Source organism: Mastigoproctus giganteus, chromosome 5 (genome assembly GCF_048544385.1).
Source record: "Mastigoproctus giganteus isolate SK-2022 chromosome 5, ASM4854438v1, whole genome shotgun sequence".
In the NCBI taxonomy this organism is placed as follows: Eukaryota; Metazoa; Arthropoda; class Arachnida; order Uropygi; family Thelyphonidae; genus Mastigoproctus; species Mastigoproctus giganteus.
Window position 1 is genome coordinate 28,006,002 of NC_143579.1, and position 27,470 is coordinate 28,033,471.

The 27,470-nt window shown below is 37.1% G+C and overlaps 1 protein-coding gene across 1 annotated transcript in view; it reads left to right on the forward strand.

Annotated features, from left to right (window-relative positions):
• The window catches only part of LOC150085266 (coiled-coil domain-containing protein 112-like), a 98,077-nt gene that overhangs the window by 51,458 nt on the left and 19,149 nt on the right, over positions 1-27,470 (forward strand). Inside the window, exons 8-9 of the mRNA XM_090374506.1 lie at positions 14,610-14,759; positions 27,309-27,404. Of these exons, the coding sequence (XP_090230632.1) occupies positions 14,610-14,759; positions 27,309-27,404 (246 nt within the window). The remainder of the gene's footprint in view (positions 1-14,609; positions 14,760-27,308; positions 27,405-27,470) is intronic.

Genomic DNA, 27,470 nt, shown 5'->3' on the forward strand with positions numbered 1-27,470 from the left:
TGTGAGAGTCATATTTCTACTGCCAAACATGACTTCACTCATCCAACCTATGGATCATGGTGTTATTTCGAATTTAAAAGCATACTATTTACGCATAACATTTGCTCAGGCATTGTCTGCAGTAGACGGTGAGAAAAATTTTACGTTGAGACTTGGAAATCTTACAATATTTACCATGACATCTTAAACATTAATAAGGCTTGGGTGGAAATTACTAAAACTTTTTTAAATGGCGCATGGAAGAAGATATGTCCATGACACGTAAAAGGCTACGAAGGGTTTGAAAAAGACGAATCGTATAAAGAGGTTACAGATAAGATTGTAAAGGTTGCAGAGCTACTTCAGTTGGAGGTTGTTGCCAAAGATGTGGAGTAGTTAATGGGGGAAGAAGAGAAGGAATTATATAACATAGAACTTATTGACTTGCAGGCAATGATAATGAAAGAAGAAAATGCTGATGAAGCTCGAGATGAACCAAATGAGGGGCCGAGACATTTCATCACCAGAGAGATGGCAATGGCGAGGTTTGAGAAGATGGGTCCTGACAGTGAACAATTCTTAAAAGTTAACAAAAGGGTGAATGATATGCTTGCTTACTACAAAGAAATCTACGATGAAAAGAAAAAAGCTACTGTCCCCAGTCATCCATTAATATATTCTTTCGTAAGGTTGAGTGGCTGACCCCTTCTAAATTTCCACAGCCTTCAACCTCCGCCAAAGCTGTTTATTCTGGCAACAATGCTTGAGAGGTAAAACTTACTGATGTTATGCCTGTCTCCTCTCTTTTTTTGTAATTTTATAATTTTGAAATTTTTTTAAATTGCATGCTTCTGTAATTTTTCCTGCACATGAGATAAAAATTGAATAAATACAATAAATAATTTTATTTACATGTTTGTCAAACATTTCTTTTTTGATTCGATCAATTCAGTGAGCACAGTTGCGAGTGCTGCACAACATGGGAGAAATTCCGACTTACATATCGTTCTGCTGAACGCAACTCTTACATAAGTCGGGAGTTCCTGTATATAAAACTGCTGAATCTGCTCATGAGAAAACCTAACTTTTTGATTTCTGTTGCCAAATTTGAATATTTTGAATTAAGAAATATTGCTGAATTCAAATTGGAGTGCATAGACTTCTGCTAGCAGTATACCAAACAGAATACTAAGTAAAAAAAAAAGTGCAGAAACAATTTAAAAATTTGTGCATTTAAAAGTTTATTGATTTTATCAAGTGGAAAATTGAATATATACACGAACACTTGATTTTTGCGTATATATTACTGCATAATATATAAACAGAAATAAAACTTGAAAATTCAAAATTGCATATGCTTATTTTTGAATTTTCACATGCTTAACGATTTTATCAATTTGAAAATCAAAGTGCTTAATAGTTGCATGATCTTATTTTATGACTAATTTTTTTTTCAGCAGAACTACTAAGAGTTCCTGCATATTTCTGCTTCCATATATATTTTGTGAATGATATACAGGAATTTTTCCAGCAGGGATAAGGAGGTGATTATTTCATTTTATAAAGCAATATTAAAACAATATATGAGGCAATAATGGTTAGGCCACATGAGTTGCAACAAGTTCAAAGAAGGACAATGAGATTAGTGAGAGGAACAAAAGGATCCTCTTACGAAGAATCGCTTTAGTTCTGTAAATTGTAGCATCTGGAAACTAGGCATCTTGCGAGGCAATCTGATCGAGGTGTTTAAGACTTTAAATGGAATAAGTAAACTAAATGGTGATGGCATCCTTCCTCTTTCTCAGATAACACGAGGGGATATAAATTTAAATCAAGGAAGTTATTATTAAGCACTAGATAAATGTATTAGAATAGTACGGAAGACAAATAACACTGTTGTCAAGAAGCAATAATTTATTATCACCAGATTTAGAAATAATTGCACATTGCCATCCTCAGAGTAACTGTCATGCTGAGGATAGAAATGTGTAATTATTTCCAAAATGTGTAGTAATAAATTAATTCTATTTTAACAATGTGTATAATTTGTGTTCCCTATATTAACACTTAGGCTGTGTATTACTTTTTGTTGTTGTTGTTGTTGTGTGTCAACATTCATCATTTATATAATGATTCCTGATCAATTTAAATTTGAACATACAGTAGACTCTCGATTTTCCGGGATAGATGGTAAAAAACAAATCCCGGATAATCGATTTCCCGGTTAATCCAAAAATACAGAAGCCCGACATACGTAAGAGATGTGTTCCAGGATTTCTTACTTCATCGAGTTTTACGTAACTTAGGAATGACTAGTAACACATTGCTGCTATATTATTATTGGCAAATCTGAATTCAGCGCGATACTTGTTAATATTTGACCATTTTCATACATCCATACATTTCATACATTGTCGATCAATTCGGCCCTGGAAAGACTGTGCAAGGCGGCCCCGAGTGCCAAGCGAGTGATCTAGCGATTTACAAAGTGAATTTGAAAGCGATTTTCTAAAGAGAAGTTGATAAAGAGATTTCCAAAGGCTTTACTTTCAAAGTTATTTATTTTCTGGCTCTTTGTAAATAAAGAAGGAAGCCTCCTACAAGAAAGGAAAGACACCTTTCTTTTGTATATATAACTACTTTTCTAACACACTAACCACTAACCTTTTATCGCTTGGTCACTGGTGGCACCGCTCCTGCCTCCACGTGGCGGGGCCAGTAACCTGGGGGATAAATCAACCCTCGGGGCTAAAAGGAGCAGTAATGGAAACGAATGAATTTCCACGTCTAGAGCCCAAGAGTGCTCAATATGACAATCGTGAACCCAACCATGACTTTTCTACCTCTAAGAGAATGAAAAAAGATGCAGGCAGACAGGAATCACCAGCTTTCCTGATTATCCATTCTCTGTCGGCACAGCCTGTTAGCAAGCGCTCCCCTTTCATCATCCAACGATGCCTTGAACATGCAGCATCATCTCCAAAAATGGTGAAACGTCTCCAATCCGGGGACTTGTTAATAGAGACTTCTCTCCCAAGACACTCTGAACAACTACTGAAACTCACCACTCTAAGCGGAATTCCAATACAAGTCACTCCACATAACACCCTGAATTCATCCAGAGGAGTGATTACTGAGTGGGATCTACTGAACGTGTCTGAAGAAGAAATAGTACAAGAACTAAAGTCACAAAATGTAACTCAAGCAAAAAGAATCATGATACGAAAAGATGGTACCTTAGTCCCAACACGTAACATAATTCTAACTTTCAATACACCGAATCTACCAGCATCAGTCAAAGCAGGTTACTTAAATTGCCGTGTTCGACCCTTTATCCCAAATCCCCTAAGATGCTACAAGTGCCAGAAATTTGGTCACTCCCAGACAGCATGCCGTGGCGTTTCAACATGTCCAAACTGTGGCTCCACAACTCATACCCAGTTAGAATGCAAAGCACAAACTCCACAGTGTCCTAATTGCAGGGGAAGCCATCCAGCATACTCTAAAGAATGTGACCTCTGGAAGATAGGCAAAAAAATTCAAAAATATAAGACTGAAAATAAAGTCTCCTATCAAGAAGCTAGGAAACAAATTAAACTAACCATGCCAAATAGCTCTTATGCCTCGATTATCCACTCTCACCAATCAGTAGCATGTCAGACGGAAGTGTCACTCTCTCCAGATAAATCGATTGCAGACTGGGCTCGATCAGTTCTATCGACCCAGCCTACATCAAAGCCAAACACAGTTGACCAAAGTATGAATACACCTATCACAGTTCCAACCCAAATCATAACCCAAGGTAAAGTAACAGAAAAACCTCAAAAATCAGATCCTATCGAGGTTAATCAACCACCCTCAACAAGGATGGATACCGACGATGCGACTACCCAAGACCTCCTTGAATTACATGCAGATGATGAAATGGAAGATAGCAATAATTCAACACGCCCCAATTTCCCCAGAAAAGAAAAACCTAAGCTGGATCGTCACAAACAACCCACTTATAAAAAACAGTCAGATTCATCTCCCTCTTTCAAATCCAAATAATGGAACAGATCATCCAATGGAACTGTAGAGGCCTTCGCAGCAACATCGATGATATCCATGAATTAATTCACCTATACCGACCTCTTGCAATGTGCTTGCAGGAAACGAATTTGACACCTCAGATCTCAATCAAAATCAAAAATTATACCTTGTTTAGACAAGACAGAGCTGACACTAACAGTGCTCACGGAGGAGTAGCAATACTCGTGGATTCAAGCATCCCCTCCAGACGCATCCATTTACAAACCTCCTTAGAAGCTGTTGCCACTCGCGTTGTAAATGGTATTACACTGACACTGGTTTCAATCTATCTTCCACCAAATCATCAATATACCATTCAAGAAATCGAAGATCTTGTCTTGCAGTTACCATCTCCCTTTTGTATCCTAGGAGACTTTAATGCCCACCATCCAATATGGGGTTCACCTATATCAGACAAACGAGGGAAGCTTATTGAAATGTTGATAGACAGGCAAAATTTAACTTTACTAAATACTGGCACTCCCACATATATCCATCTCCCTACAGGTACAACCTCTACAATAGACCTTACCATTTGTTCCCCAATCCTCTTTCCAAGTATAGAGTGGGTAACTCTAAGCGATCCTTATAGCAGTGATCACTATCCCATAATCTGCAAAATTCAAACATCCTGTTCCTTCCCAACAGAAAATCCAATGAAATGGAAATTTTCAAGAGCTGATTGGACAAAATACAGAACGCACATATCATTTGACAACTACATTATTCAGTCCTGTTCCATCGACAGTGTTACTGAGCACATCACAAATGAAATTCTGTCAGCCGCATCCGCTACCATTCCTCAATATCAAGCAAGAAATAGACGAAAAACAAATTATTGGTGGAATGAGGACTGCAACCATGCGAAAAAAGAGAAAAACAAAGCCTGGAACCTTTTCCGCAAACACCCAACCACCCTCAATCTTATTAGTTATAAACGTCTTAGAGCAAAAGCTCGTTACATCAGACGTAAAGCGAAAAAAGAAAACTGGATTAAATTCGCCTCGTCAGTGAATAAAAATACTGATATTAGATTAATCTGGAGAAAAATAAAATGTTTAAACAGTAAATTTCCTCCATTATCCACCCCACTACTGAACTGGAATGGACAGGAGCTTTCTACCCCTACAGAAATATCAAATGCACTGGGAACCACATTTTCTCAGTTGTCCTCTTCTATCGCCTATGATCAAACATTCCAAAAACTTAAAACAATTGCAGAGAAATCCAGACTAAATTTCACTGACAATTCCGCTTTACCTTATAACAAACCATTTACCATGCTTGAGCTGCAACAATCCCTTAACAACTCAAGAAACAGTGCTGCTGGCCCAGATGGGATATACTATGTAATGTTGCAAAATTTGGATCAGAGATCACTCTCATTACTGCTCATATTTTTCAATCGCATTTTTTCCGAACATACCTTCCCAAGTTCCTGGAGTCATTCTTATGTACTAGCAATTGCAAAGCCCGGTAAAGATCATTCTGTTCCGCAAAATTACAGACCAATATCCCTTACCAGCTGTCTAAGCAAAACCCTAGAGAAAATGATACATCGCCGTCTCACTTGGTTCCTGGAGTCCCAAAACTTGATTAACAACAACCAATTTGGATTCCGGAAAAATCGATCTTCATTGGATCTCATGATCAAAACCGAGACAAACATTAGAAATGCTTTCGTCAAGAAGGAACATCTCGTAATGGTCTGTCTTGATGTTGAGAAAGCCTTCGACACTACTTGGCGATTCGGCCTCTTAAAAGATCTGCATTCTCTTGGCCTGAGAGGTAATTTATCATACTTTATCAAAAATTTTCTACATCAGAGATCCTTTCAAGTCCGTTACCGGGGAACCCTCTCTAAGATCTTTACCCAAGAAGAAGGAATTCCGCAAGGGTCGGTTCTCAGTGCCACTTTATTTACAATGAGAATGAACCACATAATTGAACTCATTCCGAAAACTGTAGATTCCTACCTCTTTGCAGATGATCTCTCAATATCCTGTCATTCTCAAAACATGCATTACATTGAACGCCAGCTACAAATATCAATTAATCGCATCCTGACATGGATGACACAAAATGGTTATAGACTGTCCAGCCAGAAATCTGCTGCCATACACTTCTGTAACAGACGAAATATGCATCCTGAGCCCGAGCTCCACTTGAATAACCAACCTCTTCCCATAGCTAATTGTATTCGTCTACTAGGATTATTTTTCGACAACAAGTTAAACTTCCAAAAACACGTTGAATATCTCCGGACAAACTGTCAAAAGAAACTGAACATACTCAGAGTTTTATCAGCGACAGCATGGGGAGCAGATCGTAACACCCTGCTTCACCTATACAGAGCCATAATTAGATCACGCCTGGACTACGGGGCGCCTGTTTTTGATTCTGCTAGGGAGAGTGTTTTATCTCGGCTCAACCCTATCCAACATTCAGCTCTTAGATCAGCATTAGGTGCATTCAGAACATCTCCAGTGCAAAGTTTATACAGGGTGTTTCAGTTAAACGTTTCAGAACTTCTAAGAGTGGTAGGGTACATCCTGACAACTCGAAATCATATAGCAATGTGGGGTCGGAAATGCTTTCCTGAAGCGGTGTTGTACACAGAAGCACCATAAAGAAAAGAGACCGTAAGTGAGAAATCGTTTTAATAATACATGAAAAGAAGCAAAAGGTACATGGATTAAAGTAAGTGTTCGAAGTTTCTTCCACGGGCTACAATGCACGCCTCACATCTCCGACGCATGGACATCCGAACATTCTGGAATACTCCAGGCGAATTTCGAATTTCTTCGGCAGCTACTGCGATTCTTGCAACCAGCTCCTCAGCATTGTCAACAGGGGTGTCATAAACTAGCGATTTCATATGACCCCAGAAATAAAAATCAAGACATGATAGGTCGGGTGACCGAGCAGGCCAACGCACGGGAGCACCACGTCCGATCCACTGTTGACCAAATGTGACATCCAGGTAGTTACGAACATCTCCGCTATAATGGGCAGGGGCTCCATCGTGTTGGAACCACATTGTCTGTTGCGTCGATGCAGAAATCTCTCAAAAGTTGTGGCAATACTTGCTGCAGAAAGATCAAGTAGATAGGTCCGGTTAGACGACACGGTAACAGGTAAGGTCCGATGAGGTGATCTCCCATAATACCGGCCCATACATTGACCGAAAATCGAATCTGTGCTGCACGACGTCGCACGACGACTTCTGTGTACAATACCGCTTCAGGAAAGCATTTCCGACCCCACATTGCTATATGATTTCGAGTTGTCAGGATGTACCCTACCCCTCTTAGAAGTTCTGAAACGTTTAACTGAAACACCCTGTATATCGAAGCCCATGAACCTCCTCTAAATATCAGGAGAAAGATGTTGCTGTTAAACTATGCAATCAAGATCCAAAGCCAGGTAACCCATCCTAATTGGTCAATACTTCATGATCCGCTGTATATGACCCTGTATAGAAACAAACCACAGACAGTTCGGCCTGCTGGTATTAGGCTAAAACATCTAACAGAAGATTGGGATATACACTTCGATAAAATCTTGCAAGATCCTATAGATCCTGACCCTCCATGGTCTGACATCATGCCATGTTGTGACAAGTACTTCCACCAGTGGGGTAAACACTCTCTATCAGACTTTACCATCCAACAGCTGCACACTGAGCATGCTCAACATTATCCTGACTTCGCAAAAATATATACAGATGGGTCGAAATCCGAGAGTGGATCGGGTGCAGCAGTGGTACTCCCTGATAAAATAGTTTCTCAATCTCTTCCGACAGAGTGTAGTAGCTACACAACTGAATTATTTGCCATAAAGCTTGCATTAGAAAATGTCTTCCATATGTCAATTCAAAAGAGCATAATTTACACAGACTCGCAAGGTTCCGTATTAGCATTGCAAAACAATTCCCCACCTACTCATCCGATATTAAAGCTCATCAAAACACAGTTGATACGACTTAGAGAGCATCAGCAAAAGGTTATCTTCTGCTGGATTCCAGGCCATACCGGAATACCAGGGAATGAAATTGCAGATGATGCTGCCAAAAATCCATCCAGCCCAGCCCCAACGAATTCGCTAGTACCTGTCACAGATTATAAAATGAATATACAAAGAATATGTAAAGATCAATGGACTCTTCAGTGGCAAACACAATTACAAAATAAACTATTCCAACTAAAACCCTTACCAAAATTATGGGCTTCTAGCTGTATAGCAAACAGACAAGAAGAAGTAATTCTAGCCAGAGCCAGAATTGGACATACTCATTTAACCCATCTGTTTCTTTTGTCAGGAAATGATCCTCCCCAGTGTAATCATTGTCATACACCACTCACAGTCAAACACATACTTCTGGACTGTACTCTATATAATAATGCTCGACTAATGTCTTTCAATTCTCTGTCAAATTTAAAGGAACCTTTGTCACTTCACCATATCATAGGCGAAAATTCAAATCTTGCAGAATTCTTCTCCTTTCTAAAACGAATAAGATTGTATAACCGTATTTAACTGCTTATAAATCAACAAACACAGACTGTATGCATCACTTCCATAAGTGCAATATGGCCTAAGTAGCCATTGCACTTTAAACCCCAACAACAACAACAACTGTGCAAGGCTCAAGGGGTAGAATTTTTTTCAGCCTGGTCTGTATTTGTTAACAGGAAAGACTGCTTCTACAGGGATGGGATACACTTAATAGAAAGGGTGCAAGAATATTTTCTATGCTATCGAGGCAGTGTTAGGTGGAAAACTGCTAGCTTGGGGAGGATACAAGGAATAATAGATTAACAGTAGCCATTGGCAGAGGTGAAAGTGATTCTTGCACTGCTTCTATTGGAATGAGCAGCAGCCTGGAAAACAAGATGCAGGGTACTTCAGAGACTGCTGGGAGTCATTGCGTACAAGTAAACACATGGGTTGTGTTAAGGTAGCTAAGAATAGGAACAGGTGCATGTATACTTGCGTAGAGTTTGGTAAATAAATTTGATGAATTTGAGGTATTGCTCAAAACATCAAAGGCAGATGTTGTTGGGATTTCAGAGACGTGTCGCACAGATATAAGGAATGCAGAACTGGAATTTGGGGAGTACAATGTGTACAGAAAGGATAGAAAGGTAGGAGGGGTTATTAGCATTAGCATTAGCAGAGGCATTTGATGCAAGAAAGCAAGCTTATGCAGCATCAGCCAAAAAAAAAAAAAAAAAAAAACCCACTTCCACTTCACCCTTCTGTTCGTTCAAAATACCTGTCCAGCTGAGCCTTAAACTTATTTAGGCTATCAACCTCCACCACAAGGGATGGAAGTCTGTTCCACCAACCAACCACCCGCTGGCTAAAGGCAAATTTCCGCACGTCTATCCTACATCTGTCTTTCCTCAATTTGAATTTATGCCTTCTCAGGTGATTTTTCTGAGCTAGAGGAAGAATCCCATCAGCATTGAGCATGCTTAAACCATTCAAGGCTTTATACACCTCTATCAGATCACCTCGCTGGTGCCTAGTCTCCAGACACTGTAATTTGCAAAACTTAAGCCTTCCTTCGTAAGAGCACCCCTTTGTTCCATTCACTAATCTTGTTGCCCTTCTCTGTACTCGTTCCAGCAGCTCTACATCCTTCTTGAAATGAGGCCTCCAGACCTGTATACAGTACTCTAGGTGTGGCCTGACCATCGCCTTATACAATGGAATAATCACCTCCTTATCCCTGCTGGAAAAATTCCTGTATATCATTGATAATACTCCATGAGCTACTCTTGCAGCCCGTCTGCACTGCTCAGAGAACTTCATATCTGCCTGCACAACCACCCCAAGTCCCTTTCATTCTCTACCACTGTCAGTGTAGTACCACAGAGTTGATACATTGCTCTGGGGTTGCTGTTTCCCATGTGTAGTACTTTACATTTGTCAATGTTAAACTTCATTTGCCACCTCTCAGCCCATCTGCTCAACCTTTCCAGATCCTGTTGCAGCAGCATAGTGTCAGTGGTGTCCTTGACCACCCTGCCAACCTTTGTATCGTCTGCAAACTTGGACATTAAGCCCAATATACCATCATCAATATCATTTATAAATACAGAAAACAATAATGGACCCAACACTGAGCCCTGAGGGACTCCACTAATAACATCAGTCCACGATGAGCAGTGTCCATTGATTACCACTCTCTGTCTTCTCCCCCTCAACCACCCCTTTATCCATAGCAGCAATTTGCCTCCAATGTCACACTGCTCCAATTTGTGTAGCAGTCTTCCATGTGCAACAGTATCAAAAGCCTTTCTAAGATCCAAGTATATAATATCAAAGTTATTCCCTGCATCCAGTTCTTTTGTGACTGCATCATAGTATCCAATCAAGTTGGTCAGGCAAGACTTCCCCTTAACAAAACCATGCTGTGTCTTCTGAGCTATAACTGAAGTCTTGTCTAAATGATCCTGCAGTGCTTCTTTAACCAGTGCCTCCATTAATTTTCCTGGAACAGAAGTTAAGCTCACAGGTCTATAATTACTTGTGTCAGCCTTTGATCCTCCTTTGTGAATTGGGGTCACATTTGCAACGTCACGTTATGCTATTAGTTAAGAAACACATAAAATCCAAGGAAGTGAAGCCAGTCGACATCGCTGGACAGTGCAGTGTTGAGTCAGTTTGGTGTGACATAAGCATTGGGAGATCAAAATTGAGAATAGGAGTGTGCTGTAGGCCTAATGACTCTGATGAGTATAATAAGGAACTGCACAGGGAAATAGAGTGGGCCAGTAAATCAGAGAATCTTATAATTGAGGATTTTAATTTCACAGATATTGACTGGAATTTGTGGGTTGGTCACTCACACACTAGCAAGGCTTTTGTGGATTTATTGGATGATTGTTTTCTACATCAGCATGTTCGGGAGACTAGGCACCAGCGATGTAATCTGATAGAGGTGTATAAAGCCTTGTATGGTTTGTGCTTTCGTAAAGGCGACTATGATGGTCTGAGACAGTATTTAAATTCTATACAGTGGGACCAACTCGTGATGTTACCAACAGCAAATTCAAAATGGGAAGCATTCAAAAAATTTATCTTGGAAGCTACTAGGCTTTACATACCAACTAAGAAATATTGTTGAAGGTTTAGGGCTAAATGGATGTCAGATGAACTAATGAGACATATGGCAGAGAAGAAAAATGCATGGCATACATATAAATTAATGGATGACATGGAAGCCTATGACAGATATAAGCTGGTCTGTAACAAAGTCACAAAGGAGATTAGGCAGGCAAAGGCAGATTATGAGAAATCCTTGGCAAAGGATGCAAAGAAAAACAGAAAAGAGTTCTTTACCTATGTAAACTCTAGAAGGAAAAGGATGAATCAGATTGGTCCACTGGATATTGATGGGTCAACTGTTGATGATCCTGCTCAGGTGGCTAATAAACTAAATGAGTATTTTGCACGTACATTCACACATGAGGAGTTATTCAGGAAGGGGAATGCCAGAGGTGAAGTAAACTCTGGCAGTCAGCTAAATGATTTTGTAATAACTGAGAGGAAAATGGAGGAGAAATTGTTGAGGCTAAACATAAAAAAGGCACCCGGGGTGGATGGGATCTATCCAGTTATATTAAAGGAGGCAGCAAAGGAAGTAAGCAAATCCTTAGCCATAATTATGAGAGCTTCTTTGGACTCAGGGCAGGTACCCATAGACTGGAGTTGTGCAAATGTGACCCCAATTCACAAAGGAGGATCAAAGGCTGACACAAGTAATTATAGACCTGTGAGTTTAACTTCTGTTCTAGGAAAATTAATGGAGGCACTGGTTAAAGAAGCACTGCAGGATCATCTTGACAAGAATTCAGTTATAGCTCGGACACAGCATGGTTTTGTTAAGGGAAAGTCTTGCCCGACCAATTTGATTGGATACTATGATGCAGTCACAAAAGAACTGGATGCAGGGAATAACTTTGATATCATATATTTGGATCTTAGAAAGGCTTTTGATACTGTTGCACATGGAAGACTGCTGCACAAATTGGAGCAGTGTGGCATTGGAGGCAAATTGCTGCTATGGATAAAGGGATGGTTGAGTGGGAGAAGACAGAGAGTGGTAATCAATAGACACTGCTCTTTGTGGACTAATGTTATTAGTGGAGTCCCTCACGGTTCAGTGTTGGGTCCATTGTTGTTTTCTGTATTTAAAAATGATATTGATGATGGTATATCAAGCTTAATGTCCATGTTTGCAGACGATACAAAGGTTAGCAGGGTTGTTAAGGACACTACTGACAGTATGCTGCTGCAACAGGATCTGGAAAGGTTGAGCAGGTGGGCTGAGAGGTGGCAACTGAAGTTTAACGTTGACAAATGTAAAGTACTGCATATGGGAAGCAGTAACCGCAGAGTAATGTATCAAGTGTGTGGTACTACACTGACAGTGGCAGAGAGTGAAAAGGACCCGGACATAATTTTGCAGGCAGATACGAAGTTTTCTGCGCAGTGCAGACGGGCTGCAAGAGTAGCTCATGGTGTCTTGTCAATGATTTACAGGAATTTTTCTAGCTGGGATAAGGAGGTGATTATTTCCTTGTATAAGGCAATGGTCAGGCCATACCTTGAGTACTGTATACAGGTCTGGAGCCCTCATTTCAAGAAGGATGTAGAGCTACTGGAATGAGTACAGAGAAGGGCAACAAGATTAGTGAATGGAACAAAGCTTTGTTCTTACGAAGAAAGGCTTAAGTTTTGCAAATTACAGTGTCTGGAGACTAGGCACCAGCAATGTAATCTGATAGAGGTGTATAAAGCCTTGTATGGTTTGAGCATGATCAGTGCTGATGGGATTCTTCCTCTTGCTCAGAATAATCACCTGAGAGGGCATAAATTCAAATTGAAGAAAGTCAGGTGTAGGATAGATGTGCGGAAATTTGCCTTTAGCCAGCAGGTAGTTGGTTGGTGGAAAAAGACTTACATCCCTTGTGGAAGTTGATAGCCTAAATAAATTTAAGGCTCAGCTGGACAGGTATTTCGAATGAACGGAGGGGTGAAATGGGAGTGGGTTTTTTTGGCTGATGCTGCATAACTTGCTTTCTTGCATCGTATACCTCTGCTAATCCTTTTAATTTAATTTTCTGATCCAAATCGATCGCTTTCCTTTCGTTGTTAGATTTACTTGTAGCACTGTCACTTATTCTCTTAGTCGGCACCATAATAATGGTCAAAATGAAATTTTCTGGAAAGAACTTCACAGGGTTTAGGGCGAAAACTCACTATTATCCCCCCTCGTGAGCTCGCATTTTACTAAAGCATATTTCTGGAGGTCAGCAAAAAAACAATAAAAACAATTTGCACTTTCCATTTTATTGGGCTTTTCTGTTAGCACAGTCTATTATAAACGGGTAGTAAACTTGATCTTATTGCATTTGCGATGATACCGATAGCTGGAATTCTGTTGATTTTTACGTTATTATCATAAAGTATGTGTGCGTCCCCTTAACTAAAATCTTGTCATATAAAAAATGAACATAAATAATTGTAAGAATATTTCTTACAATTATTTATTTAAGAAATATTCTTACTCTTCTTTCCTATTTTTTTGCTTGTTACTCCGATCTCACTTGTGCAATTGTGCGTGTCGTGATCATTGTTATTGACTGCTTATTATTATTATTTTTTTGTTTTAAATTTTACAATCCTAAAAAAAAAAAAATAAATAAAAAAAATTCAAAAAAATTGAGTGAAAACAAATTTACATAAATCCGTAGTTGAGTAAGGTGGGGACTAACTTTATTGAAAAATGTTCAGCAACCTATGTAAACAATATGGCAATAAAGAACTTACCACGTACTACTCGTGTGTCCAATATGATGCTTCCCTTTATTTTTTTTTCGTTGTCGATTTTAAATCTAATAGCTTTCCTTTATTTTTTACAATTTTGCATATGGTTTAGTCACCAACATTATAATTGTTCATTAGAGATTTAACGGATGGACCGTTTTCAAACTTTTGAATAATTTCAAGTCTTTGTTTAACTGAAAGTGCAACTCTTTTGCGTTTACCCATCATTTTCGTGATTTCTAAACAAAAAAAAAATTTTTTTATTATAAAAAAAAAGTCAACATCCCTGACATAAATAATGAAACAAAATTTATCTTTTTGCTTTATGATGGAACACAACGATCGACACGACACACTAAAACAAACTAAACATTTCTTGTCTTTTTTTTTTTTTTTTTTTTTTTTTGAGCGGCCGGTGTGAAGACAGCGGGGATTGCAAGATAACAGGCACATTACTCTCCCAATGAGGACTTATAACGCTGGTCTTTGTCGCTTATTTATGACTTGCAAAACATGTTTATACCTATTCTAGTTATTACTTGAATTTTATGATTTCTGGTTGTTTTTTTTTTTTTTTTTTTTTAATAATTTGGAGTCTTCTTGAAGTGTCCCGGTTAATCCGATTAAATTGAGAGTCTGCTGTATGTATTTTCATTTTAAATGTCAGTAACCTGTTATTTAGTCAAAGAATGATATTTACTTTTTTTCTTCCTTAGGATTCTGCAGATTTCCTTAATGAAGCAATTCATAAAATATATGCAAGATCTGAATCAGAAATTAAAGAGCATGAAATTTGGTATCAAAAGTATTTGATTAAAAGGAAATTGAAACAAAAAGCTGTCAAGCATTGGAAAACAAGGAAAAAAGTAACTACAGTTTGTTTATTTTTCTAATTGTATCTAATACAAAAAAATTCTTTCTAAATACTAATAGTGTAATTTCCTTTTGAAATATTAAAGTGGATGTCTAGCCAGATACAAAAAAAAAAAAAAAACACCTGAAAGCATAAGAGATAACTGAACAGACTTTTCTTTTGAAATTGGTGGCTTTAACAAAGAATGCACTCATTTGGTTTGTAATAGTTAAAACTCATGAACGTTAAGCCTAAAGTCCATAAGGCTAGATATCATCTGTAACACAACTAAGGAATTAAAAAAGAAATGCAAAAAATATCTTATATATTGCAAATTTATTTTAAGAATCTACTTTTTCATTCTTGAGATGTGCAGCATAGAAAATGCTGAATTTTTGAATAATATATTCCTTTTCTATTACCATTCTTTCACTATTGAGCTTATAGTGCTACTTGATAAAGTAGCTTTGATCCTTATATTGTAAATTTCATATTCTTGGGCATTGTGTTTACTCATTTCTGTCACTGTTGAACTCAAGTTTTTCTTTGCTACGTGCAAAAAAAAAAAAAAAAAAAAGAATCATGTGTAATGAAATTGTGAAAGATGTGAAAACAGCTTTTGTGTGAGGTCCTAGAAAATCAGAATATCAAGCTATTTGTGTCAGCTCTTAATACCCTAGACTACAGTATAGAAATTAAAAAAAAAAAAAAGTTGTACCTAAAACTGTACAAACTCAAAATGCTACATGCCATCATGGATGACAACAAGAAGGAACATTATGATTTTTGTACCAACATTTTGGTTCAGACAAACAACAGTGGTATCACCAACCTTTTCATCTTCAATAACGAGTACATTTTTCATTTGAATGATCAGGTTTATCAGCCACCATTACTAGCAAATTAAAAAAAAATTGAAGAACAAAATCAAGGTGTTGCTAATCTCGTAATATCTGACATAAAAAAAAAAAAAATTGTCTGTACTCTAGGATGACAACATACAGCTAGAGGAGCGTACAAAATAGAATATGAGAACAGCAGTATATTTAGCGGCTACATGAGCTTGAGCAACAATCAGCTCAAATGTGTGTGTTACTGTACCCGCTCAGTTGACAGTCAACTATAATGCCTATTGAGTGGGTGTGGCAGTATATCTTAAAAACTTAGAAAGACTGTGGCTTTTTTTTTCAGTGCTTTATGTGCTCTGTTAAGTTCAAAATATGTGAAATCATGGACTTACAAAATTGTGAAGCTATGTTTGAATTACTTTGTATAAAATTACACTTGAAATAATAACATTATGTTAAGCTGGCAGACTTCACAAAACAGCTTTGCTAAAGACTTCTACTTTCAACAAAATCAGGAATATATAAAAAATATATAAAAAATTATAATTAATAAAAATTAGTTTAAGTGGCAGTGGACAGGCTTTCTGATCATAAATAGACACAGTCACACACAGTGCCTGTCATGTGCCCAATTTTTTTTTTTTTTTTTTATCTGAAAATGTTTTTATATTTTTTGAATTCCACTTGAAGTGCACAATACTTGATCTTTTACTAATGTATTGAAATATTTATTGCATGTGATTTTTTTTTATTTTTAATGAAAAATTTGAAAATAAAAAAAAAAGTTTTTTTTTTTTACTTTATTTTCAACAAAGCAAAACTTTTATTCAGTTCTGTTGAAACTTAAAAAAAAAATGAAGGTTAAAATCAAAATATGAACCTCAAACTAACAGTCACTTCCATTTTTCAGTTCAGAAAACCATTAAGAATACAAAACTTTAAACTTACACATTTGCACATATTATGTTCTGTCAGATAAAAAAAAAGGAATAAACAGATAAATAATAAAAATCAAAACAAGAAAGAAACCCATTTTACATCAGTAATAATAATTGAGACAAAAACACATTTTGTACATAATTAAACATAAAACAAACAATCTAATTTCTCTAGCAGATGCATTACTTAATGGGTGAGCACTATATTCTTTAAATTACACTGAAATCATTTTATTATTATTAGCCATATGGTACAAGGAAGCCTGAGTCTTATGCTGCACCAGCAAAAAAAAGAATTCTGAATTACCCAGAGAGAGAAAGAGAGAGAGAGAGAACAAACAAGAGTTAGAAGTAGAAGGGAATCACCAAGAAAGAGAAAAATTATGATATCCAGCTCAGGACCCTGTGTGTGCCAAGCTCATACTCACCAGATTATAACTAGCACTTTGAAGTGGAAGACAAAAATAGAATTCATGCGGGACCTGGCAAGGCTCTTGCACATTTAATTCAAAGTAAACAATAATTTTTCATTTCCAAAACTGCTCAAATAAAAGTTTGTAAAAGTTTCACTGTATTTAGAAAGATATTGAAAATTTCAGCCATTAGCATTGAACCAACGTTAATGAGCAACAATTATTTTGGAGAGGGTCCTATCAGCTCCCTTATGACCACTGCCAATTTAAAATTTATTGCTGGTTTTTATGGAAAATTTTATACATTTAAAAATTTTATCACTTTTTAATTAGATTTTAATTTATTTTTATGAAAAGTAATTTAACATATGATAATTATGTTTTTTTTTTTTTTTGAGATATTTCACAGTTGTAGAAGTAAGTAGTAAGATGTATTATATAACAATTTTTTAAATTTTCTGAAGGAAGAAGAAAAGAACGATGAGATTCTTCAAAAAGAAAAAACTGAATTATTGAAACTGCAAAAAAAGATTGATATGAAAAAGCAAGAAAAAGAAAGGGATGCAAAACTTGCATTGGTTGCTGAATGGAAGGTCTGTGGTTTTGTGGTATATGATTCTGTGTTTGCAATTCTTGTTTTTTTTTTTTTTTTTAATTCATCCCATGAGTGCATCGCTCAAAGTGGGAATGTGTTAATCAAATATAATAATCAATAGGAAAAATTATATTTGGTCCATGACCTTCAGGAATGTCCATAAAGAATTTTAAAATAACTTTTTAACTGTATATCATGTAAAAAGATAATGAAAATAATTATAGAATTAAATGTTTATTGCATAAAATACACAATGAAGAAACTATTTGTTACAGAGTCCTTTGAACAGCGCTGGCTTTCTTTTTTTCAACAGTCAATTTCCAATAACTGACAACAATCTTCTCTAGGCCCTGGCGAAATACAGTATCATAAAGAATCTCAAATCTCTTGTTTGAGATTCTCTGCGATACCAAAGATTTCATTTAGTTCTTTTACCGTTATCTAAAGATCTGGCTCATTTAAAAATTAAAATTGTTTTTTTGCATTTAAAAATTAGAATTTTTAAATGCAAGTCTGCATGTGACTTTATTAGTGGGAGACAAACAAGTAACACATCTGCTTCTGATAGTTGATAGAACACACTGAGGCAGGCAAATGCTTGTTTATTGCCCATCTGATGCATGGTAAGCTTAGTGCGCAATTCAAATCTTTCAACTATCACATAAAAAAAGATTGTGTTAACTGGAAATTCGCATTGTGTAAAGTGAAAAGTGGTATAATTTTTTCAAATAGTGATAACTGAAAAACGGGCTAATCAAATTTGCGGTATGCGAGGCCTAGCTGTAGTAGCTATTGGGAGGCAGGATAAAAATCCTCACTTCTGTTTTGTGATATTTTTATCTTCACTTTCTCACACTTATATCCAAATGAACGTAAAAAAATGTTAATAAAAATATGAAAATAAGTACAATTTTTATAGTTTTGCTATATCAAAATACTATTTATAATTAAAAATAGATGAGAGATTAATGTTTGTATTAATCCATTATAATTATCTTGTAGTGAATTTAAACCGAGGTTATTTTATTCTACATATGGTTTTTGCTTAAGTTTAACTTATCTAGTTACACACTTGCTGTATTTTCAAGGTTGGATCTGTTTGTTTCTGAAACAGATTCGACATAATTGAAAAAAAATTATGACATGGGATTTTTGCTTAAAGCATAAGATGAAGTTTAAAAAATGTGTATTTTCTTCACTTTATTTAAAAATTTTGGATTGCTAAAGATATGATATAAAGTCTATTCAGAGTAGATCAATCACTAAATTTAAGGCAGGCTATGTTTCTGAGCCCATTGTAGAATCATATTTATTAGGCCAAAGGTATGGGAAAAAAAGATAAAAAGATCACAATTTTCACAGGAGCTAGGTTTGAACCAAGCATTGTGGATAATTATTATTTGTTAATAAAAGTTATGGTTATTGTGGAGAATGACTCCATTGTTTACATGTTGTTTTAAATCTTATTAAATGATGTCAAATCAAATTATAATTTTTACCTACAACATGATTGAGACTATTAATGATTATTAGAAAAACATTAATTAAATATTATTAATCAGTTGACATAGCTGGGTAAGATTTAAACTGCCCTGTGATAATAAATGTTTTTGAAAAGTCTACTGTATTCAGAGATGATTTGAGAATGTGTATTATAAATATTAAGAATTAGTACTCTGATTGCAAATTTAGTATACTTCTGTAACACATATGCAAAATGCTATATTCTGTGATATTTGTGATCTATGATACACCTGGATCACAAATATCATAGGATTCATGGATCACAAATATCACAGGATTCATGGATCACAAATATCACAGAATGCAGGATGTCATGGAGGGGTTAGTTTATTTAAGCAGTAAATTCTTTCCCAGGTGACATGCTTTTTAATAATATATATATATATAAAAAAAAAAAAAAAAAAAATATATATATATATATATATATATATATATATATTTTTTTTTTTTTTTATGTAAAATCCAAACATGAGAGGTATTAGAACCTATAGTACTTAGTACCATGCTTGGGTTGAAGATTGAGAAGACGAAATAAGATATTTGTTGACATTGGACTTGGACTTCTGTAGACTGTAATTTTCAGGAAATACGTATGAAGGAAGGTTGTTCCAGAAAATGGCAGTTGAATGAATAAACGAGGAAGATGAAAAGTTTGTTCTGTGAGTTTGAAGTTGGACAGTAAATGGATGTTGGCTGGTGGCGGCACGTGTTCGGACTGTTTTGAAAGAGAGAGCAGGAATTATAGAAGCCAATTCAGAAGAACAGTGCCCATGGAAGTATCTGTAGAAGAGGCATGCAGCAGAAACAGTATGTCTATGAGACAGCGAGTGGAGAGACTCTGTTAGAGATGAATCATTAATTAACCTAACTGCCCTCTTCTGAATGGAATCAAGAAGCCAGAGAGAGGTTTTGGCGGCACCACCCCAGATGTGAGAACAATATTCCATGGGTGGGCGGATTTGCGATTTATACAGAGTGAGCAGCTGTTTGGAAGAAAAGTAATGCTGAGAGCGAAAGAGAAAACCAAGTTTTTTAGATGCAGAGAAAGCAATATTTGTAATGTGCTTGTGCCAAGAGAGATTATAAGTCAGGGTAATCCCCAAAAGAGATATATCATTTTGCCTAGAAATCGGAGTGTCACTAAAGATAAGCATAGGAGCAGAAGAATCCTTTTTGCGAGATATAAGACAAGACTGAGTTTTAGAAGGGTTGAAATCAACTAAGTTGTCTTGGCCCCACTGGAGAATTACCCGAAGATCGGCATTTAAGGAATTGGTAGCAGATTTTCGAGAAGTTGAAGCTGATTGAGCAGGACAAGGTTTCTCAAAATGGAAAGTGGAATGCAATGTGCTATCATCGGCAAAACTATGGATTGGATTTCCAGTCAATGGAAGAAGGTCATTAATATACAAGAGGAAAAGAGTAGGGGAAAGAACTGAACCTTGCAGGACACCGGCATTAGTGGAGAATTTAGAAGACAGAGAGCCATCTACAATCACCCTCTGTGAGCGGTCAGAGAGAAAACTGGATAACCAATTACTAAAAACAGTTGGCAAACCAAAAGATGGAAGCTTGTTTAGAAGACCTTTATGCCAAACACGATCGAAAGCCTTTGAGATGATTTTGTTATTTGGTTTTTAGGAGCATTAGCAACTAAGGCCATATTGCTCCGGGATAAGCGGTGGTCATTCCCCGACCTTTCCGCATCCTCCGTATTTGGTGGTGACTGGCTCGAACCCCGGTCCAATCAAGAAGCGTGTGCTACGCGTTGCTGCTCCTTCCCACCTGGCTACGGAGGTGCCCCTTTGAGATGTCAAGAGCAACTACTTGTGTTTCACTGAATTAGTCCATAAATGGGTAACATAAGCCAGAATATCACCAGTGGATCGACACTGATGGAATCCATATTGGCGATCGTTGATCAGATGGTAGGTTTCTAGGTAGTTTAAGAGTTGGCGGTTAATTGATTTCTCCATTACTTTAGAAAGAGTAGAAGTAATTGCAATGGGACGATAATTGGATGGGAGGGATTTGTCACCCTTTTTAGGAACTGGCTGGATATGAGCAAATTTCCAAGCAGAAGGAAAAACACCTTTGGAATAAGAAAGTGAAAAAAGGCGGCAAAGAACAGGAGTAAGTTCAGTAGCACAGGTTTTGAGAACAAGTGGAGAAATACATTGGGACCTGGAGCTTTCTTAGCATGAAGATTCGTCAAAATCCTTCTGACATCCTTTTGACGGAAGACCACAGGAGGCATTGAATGGAGCGTGTTGGGAATGGTGGGAGGTGTTTTACCAAGATCATTAATACATGAGTTGGAAGAAAAATAGGATGCTAGCAGGTCAGCTCTATCCTTGGCTGAAGTGACAACAGAACCATCTGGTTTGGACAGAGGTGGGAGCAGAGATGGGCAAAAGTTGCGGCCAATAGCTTTGGCAAGAGACCAGAATGCTCGGCTACCATTAGGGTAAGAAGCAAGTTTTCTACTCTTAGCCTGTTCAAACTCTAGTTTGGACTGATTAATAACTGCTTTACAATTGTTGCGAGCTTTGGCATAGGCAGAAAATGAAACTGGAGAATTAGAAACAAGCCAATTATGATATGCAACATTCTTCCCTTGAACAGCCTTAGCACATTTATTGGAAAACCAAGGTTTATTTAAAGGACGAGATTTTAAAGTGGAGTGTGGGCTAAAGGATTCCATTCCTGCAAGAATAATTTCACTGATACGATCTGAGCAAACGTTGACATCAGAAGTTTTGAAACAGTAATCCGACCAAGGAAAAGAAGAAAAGAAGTCTCGCAGGTCATCCCGTTTTTGCATTCTTGTAATGCCAAACAACACGAGGTTGGGAATAGCCATGAGATAAAGGTTCCATTGGAGAAGAGACAATCACCAAGTTGTGATCTGAAGTGCGTAAAGGACCTCTCACTTCGACCGTGTACTTAGAAGGGTTGTTTGTGAGAAAAAGATCAAGGGTATTGGCTGTATGATTGGGATTTTCTGGTATTCTTGTAGGTAAATGAACAATCTGTGCAAGGTCATTAGTAATTGCAAAAGCCTCAGCATCCCGACCAGCTGGGTCGCTGTGACTAGAAAACGGAAACCAGCTGGAGTTGTGAACATTACAACCACCAAGGAAAATTACCTCACTGTTAGGAAAGTTGGACTGGAGAAAATCAAGTTGCAAAGAGAGGAAGTCAAAGAGCTCCAAGTGATTAGTGGAGTTGGGAGAACGGTAGAGACAACAGATGAATTTGACACAATGAGGTAGAGAGATTTTAAGCCAGAGAAGATCAAAGAGAGGAGATTCCAAATTTCCAAGTCTCTGACAGGGAATAACAGAACGGAGATATGCACAAGTTCCACCTTTGAGGCGAAAGGAATCATACAGCGAATAATTTGGGCATCTGAGATGAGCAGTAGTTGAATCAACTGATAATTAAGATTCTGTCAGAAAAAGTACATGGGGTTTGACAGACTGCAAGTGGAAATGGACATCGTTGAGATTAGAATTGAGACCACGTATATTTGTGAAATGAATCAGGAAGTGCTTGGGAGGTTTAGATCTTCTCGCAAATAAGCTTGCTCTATTAGTTTGACAATTCATGGTGTATTCAATAGTAAGAAAAAGTGGGTGGGACATGCTGTATGAAGTAATGAAATTTTTGGATATGGCGTACACACGGTAAGAATATACCCAGATCCTTGACATAACGTGGCCTCGACAATGCTCCACCACATACATACTACTCGGACTCCCTCCAATCACTATCTGGCAGAGTAGAGGTAGCAAGATTATACACTAGCTGATCCAGAAGCCTCCTAGAGAGTTACCAATATGTTTGGTCCAGTGTGCTAACTAGCGGCCAGCCTGAGAACACCGTTTTAGAGCTGTACCCTCGAAATGTAAGGAATATTGGATCTCACCACGACGTTCATCATAACCTTAAAAGTCATCAATCATACTGCATGATGAAAGATAGGGAAGGGTTGACCGGAACTTAGCTCTAGAGACTAAACATGGGTTCCACCACTTTAAGCCTCCAATAAGCAAAGTGGTGGTATTGCACCGGTTGATGAGAGTCATCTACCACCTAGTACTGCCTGGTAACAACCTGCCTGGAGGGGCGGCATTCCTCCATGTGGGTTGGGTGCCACATCTCGACCCCTGCTTACTTTGGTTCACACCCGGGTGGTCACCCACCATGTACTTGTGCATGGAGGTTATACCCAGGATTACTAACAGTTCTGCCATCGTGAAGGTGCAAGCAGAGAATTTGGCTGTCACAGCCTATCCAGACTTTTCCGAAATTGTGTCCACTTGACTTGAGTGTCACCCGAATATCAGTTCCATCAGGTTTTAGACTCCCAGGTAGCAAGTAAAGCTTGTCTGGCATATCTGAGAGAATGTCTGTGACAACCTCAAGGACCATATTTCTCATTTGTATTACTTTGTCAAAGTTTTCTGCCAAAAGAATCAAAGGAATAATTAGGAGAGAAAAAAAAGATACATCCCATGATTTGATCATGTATATCATCTGGTTTACATTGTAATCCAGACAAAATTGCAGTACTTGTGAGGCGGGAGGGAATACTAGGATATTCTAACAGGGTTGTTTTTATTATCAGCTGTGAACTTGAAACAAAGTAGCCTCTATTGCTCACCATCTTGAAAGAAAATTAGCTCAGTTCTACTTAGAACTTGTTTTGCATTACAGAGCAGTGCACAAAAATTGATTTTTCATCCCCTCAAATAACATTTAAAGTTATTTGAGGGGATGAAATAACTTTAACATTTAAAGTTATTTCATCCCCTCCTCCAAAATGAGCAGATGCAGTCAGCTTTGTTTTTTTATTTGCCATATGGTTATGTGTGTATACTTTGAGGGAAGTTCAGTTAACAACAGTGTGAATTTTCTTCAGAAAAGTGCCCAATTTTAGACTATTCCTCTCCCTCACTCCTGTGAAACTTCAGATTCTTCTCCTTTTGTGTTTCCCTCCATACCTGGACCTGGCAATACCAACAGTTCTGGTACTAGTGCCAGCATCAATTGTATCATCCCACTTCTCATCCACCTCAAAGTTCACAGTTCTATTAGATTAGGAGAAAGCTGCAGGCCCTCCTCTAACATCTTGAACAGTTCTGCCACCAGTTGGAAATCTCTTATCCACCAATGAAAGGAATATATATATATATATATATATAATTATAATTATTGATAAAAAATAAAGAAAGTTAAAACGAAAGTAACTGTAACTAATATGTAAATAATATTTATGAGTCAATGCAGTTGCAAGCAATCATGCAGTGCACCCATAATGTCTATAATATTACGGATAATATAAAGAAAATAAATCCAACAATAATACCATCAGGGACCTAAGAAAACGCAAAAAAAATAATTATTATCGCTTTTTACCGACAATCTAGATGACGTCAACTGGGGCCAACCACCCAGAATGAAGGCAAAAAACGACAAGGTTCTCTGTTCTCGACAAGGTTCACAGAGAACCTTGTCGTTTTTTGCCTTCATTCTGGGTGGTTGGCCCCAGTTGACGTCATCTAGATTGTTGGTAAAAAGCGATAATAATTATTTTTTTTGCATTGTCTTAGGTCCCTGATGGTATTATTGTTGGATTTATTTTCTTTATATTATCCGTAATATTATATATATATATATATATATATATATACATAGTAGTAATATTAAGCTGTTAAGAAGCAGAAAAAGGAAAATAACAAAACTTATCATATGTCTAATGCTCCAAAACACGCAGCGCAGCAGTAAAGGAAGCAAAAGGATATAAATAATGTGTGGTTCATAACATAAAGTGTCTGTGAAAATGGAAATGAAAAATACACAAAGTGCCTGAACTAAGAGATGTTTAAGGGATAGTAGAAACTGGAAGTGAAGTAGTGGTGTAAAAGTGAAAGAATTTGAAAAACCTAGTACAAAAATGAACTGGGACCGAGGAAGCAAATATTATACAAAAATAATTTTATACAAATAAATAAAAAATAATAAATAACAAATAAATAAATAACTGTATTCAGATATGGGAGAGCAATTTTAGCAAGAGGTCAAATTAAGGGATGGCAAATATGCAAAATCTGAATACAGTAAATGAAAAAATGATACATAGCCAGGAATTTCATCAGGGGACTACTCCTGACCATGTATCAGGCAGTGCATTTCCAAACATGTCTATAGTATTATAAAAGGGGTGGGAGCAAATATGTGGCCTTTAATAATGCAAATTTTAAATTTAAAATAAATTTACAAACGTGTAATGTGAAATATAATACAAATGTTTGTACCGTGCAGAAGGGGTAAAAAGTAATTAAATTAAAACGTGCCTACAGCAGAGAAATTTGATCAAAAAGTGTGGACAAGCAAATGGTATAGGGAATGGTAAAATTCTTGGGGTGGGGAAGGGGAGAAAAAGATGGTCAAAAGAAGGCGAAAATAGCGATAGGATGCAGGATAGTCGGATACAAATGCTCCGACTATCCTGCATCCTATCGCTTGTTTGTAAAACTCTGAGTGAGGATAGTAAATGAATGCAGGTGAAAATTTCAGTTATAAATGATATTAAAACTAGGGGATAAATTAAAATTATGGGTGAAGAGGTATAGACCATATTGTAGGAAGTTTTCTTTTGATGGTGACTTGTAAATCACTTGAATAAGTTTCCTCCATGAGCATTTGAGGCTGACAGCTTTGGAAAATTTTAAGGTTAGCTGGATCAACACCTATTTGAGCAGTTCCACTCCTTAGATGGAGCACTTACATATTCACTAGAATAGTGAAATACGTAGGGATTTTTTTTTTTAATTAATTTTTTATATTGTTTATTTTTTATGCTGCAGCAAAAGCCTAGGACTTTGCAGTATGTCACCAAATATAATTCATTGAATGCTGTAAATTTTAAAATTTACAGTATTCACTTTGACCTCTGCGACAACTTCAACACTTCTGGGCATATTTTCTAAAACATCTGGTAGATGTCAGTCAGAATTCATTTCCATTCTTTCTGACAGCTGCCAGAGCTGGTTTGGAAGAAGGCCAATTTGGCCACAACTTAATCGAGCACTCGAACTTACAGTGTTTCAGTAGAGTTGGGGTCCATTCTCTGAATCCAACTTTTCAATGTCATTGTCTAGAAACCAGTCCTGTACAACCCTTGCTATATGACACATGCATTATGCTGATATTGCCAGGACCCACTTCTGTCCGAAGTCATTCTGTAGTAGGGCTTTTGGGCTCTGTGTTAAGTCTACAGTTTGAACCAAGTCCAAACAATCCATACCGTAAAGACTGCCTTATCAAAACTTTGTGGTCAAGATGATACACTCCAACAGGAAGTACTATCTGTGCAATCTCCATGCCCAAATGCATCCATTGGAATGAAACATTGTGTACCAAGATTTGTTACTTGATAGCACCTTCTGTCACTCTGCCAGAGTCCATAAACATTGGGAACAACACTACTTCAAATGTTTTGGATTGTTGACTGTGATATAGCATTTTTGCCCAGCTGCCCTGCCATTAAACCCAAAGCTGTGCAGTTCCCTACAGATGGATGACACACTGATTATTATTGTTGTTGTTATGATTTTATATAGCACATTAGCATCTAAGTCCATGTTCACTGTGTGTGTGTGTGTGTGTGTGTGTGTGTGTGTGTGTGTGTGTGTGTGTGTGTGTGTGTGTGTGTGTGTGTATATTCATGGGTTGATTTACACATTTTACAAGGAAATATCAACAGGGAAATAACACACAGGGAAAATCCTTACTCCTTCTGCTTGCGATTAGCTAACTACAGCCCTGATTGAAGAGGCCTTTAAGAATTCCTCCAGTTTCCAAACCCAAACCTCTCCAAACAAGTAAAAGTGGCAGAGTTTACCAGTGTATAGACTTTCACAGAGGACATGGAAGAGTGTCTGAATATTTTGTTCATGTAGCATATAATTTAATACTACTTATTCTGAAAAAGACTTCAAGATATAATGTATAGCCTTGTTAGTTTTTTTACATTGTTTGTATTCATTATTGTACAGGAAAAGTATTAAATGCTTTTCGTCTATTCAGTAAAGTGTATTTTCATATCTACTATTTGTCTGTTTTACATAACAATGCTCTTCCCACTACATTAGAAAGTGTACACTTGGGTACACTTTCTAATGTAGTTGGAATACATTTGCACTTACACTGATTAACAAGGTTTTTTTTCTGTAGAACAGTAAGCAATTGAAAAAAATAGAAGAAGAAAAGAAAAAGAAAAAAAAGGAAATTCAAGAAAAAGAAAAGATAGAGGCAAAAAGAAAATTACAAGTAAGGTATAGGTTTGTCTATTTTTGGAATGTTATATTAATATTTTGGTCCATTTTCAGATGCTTT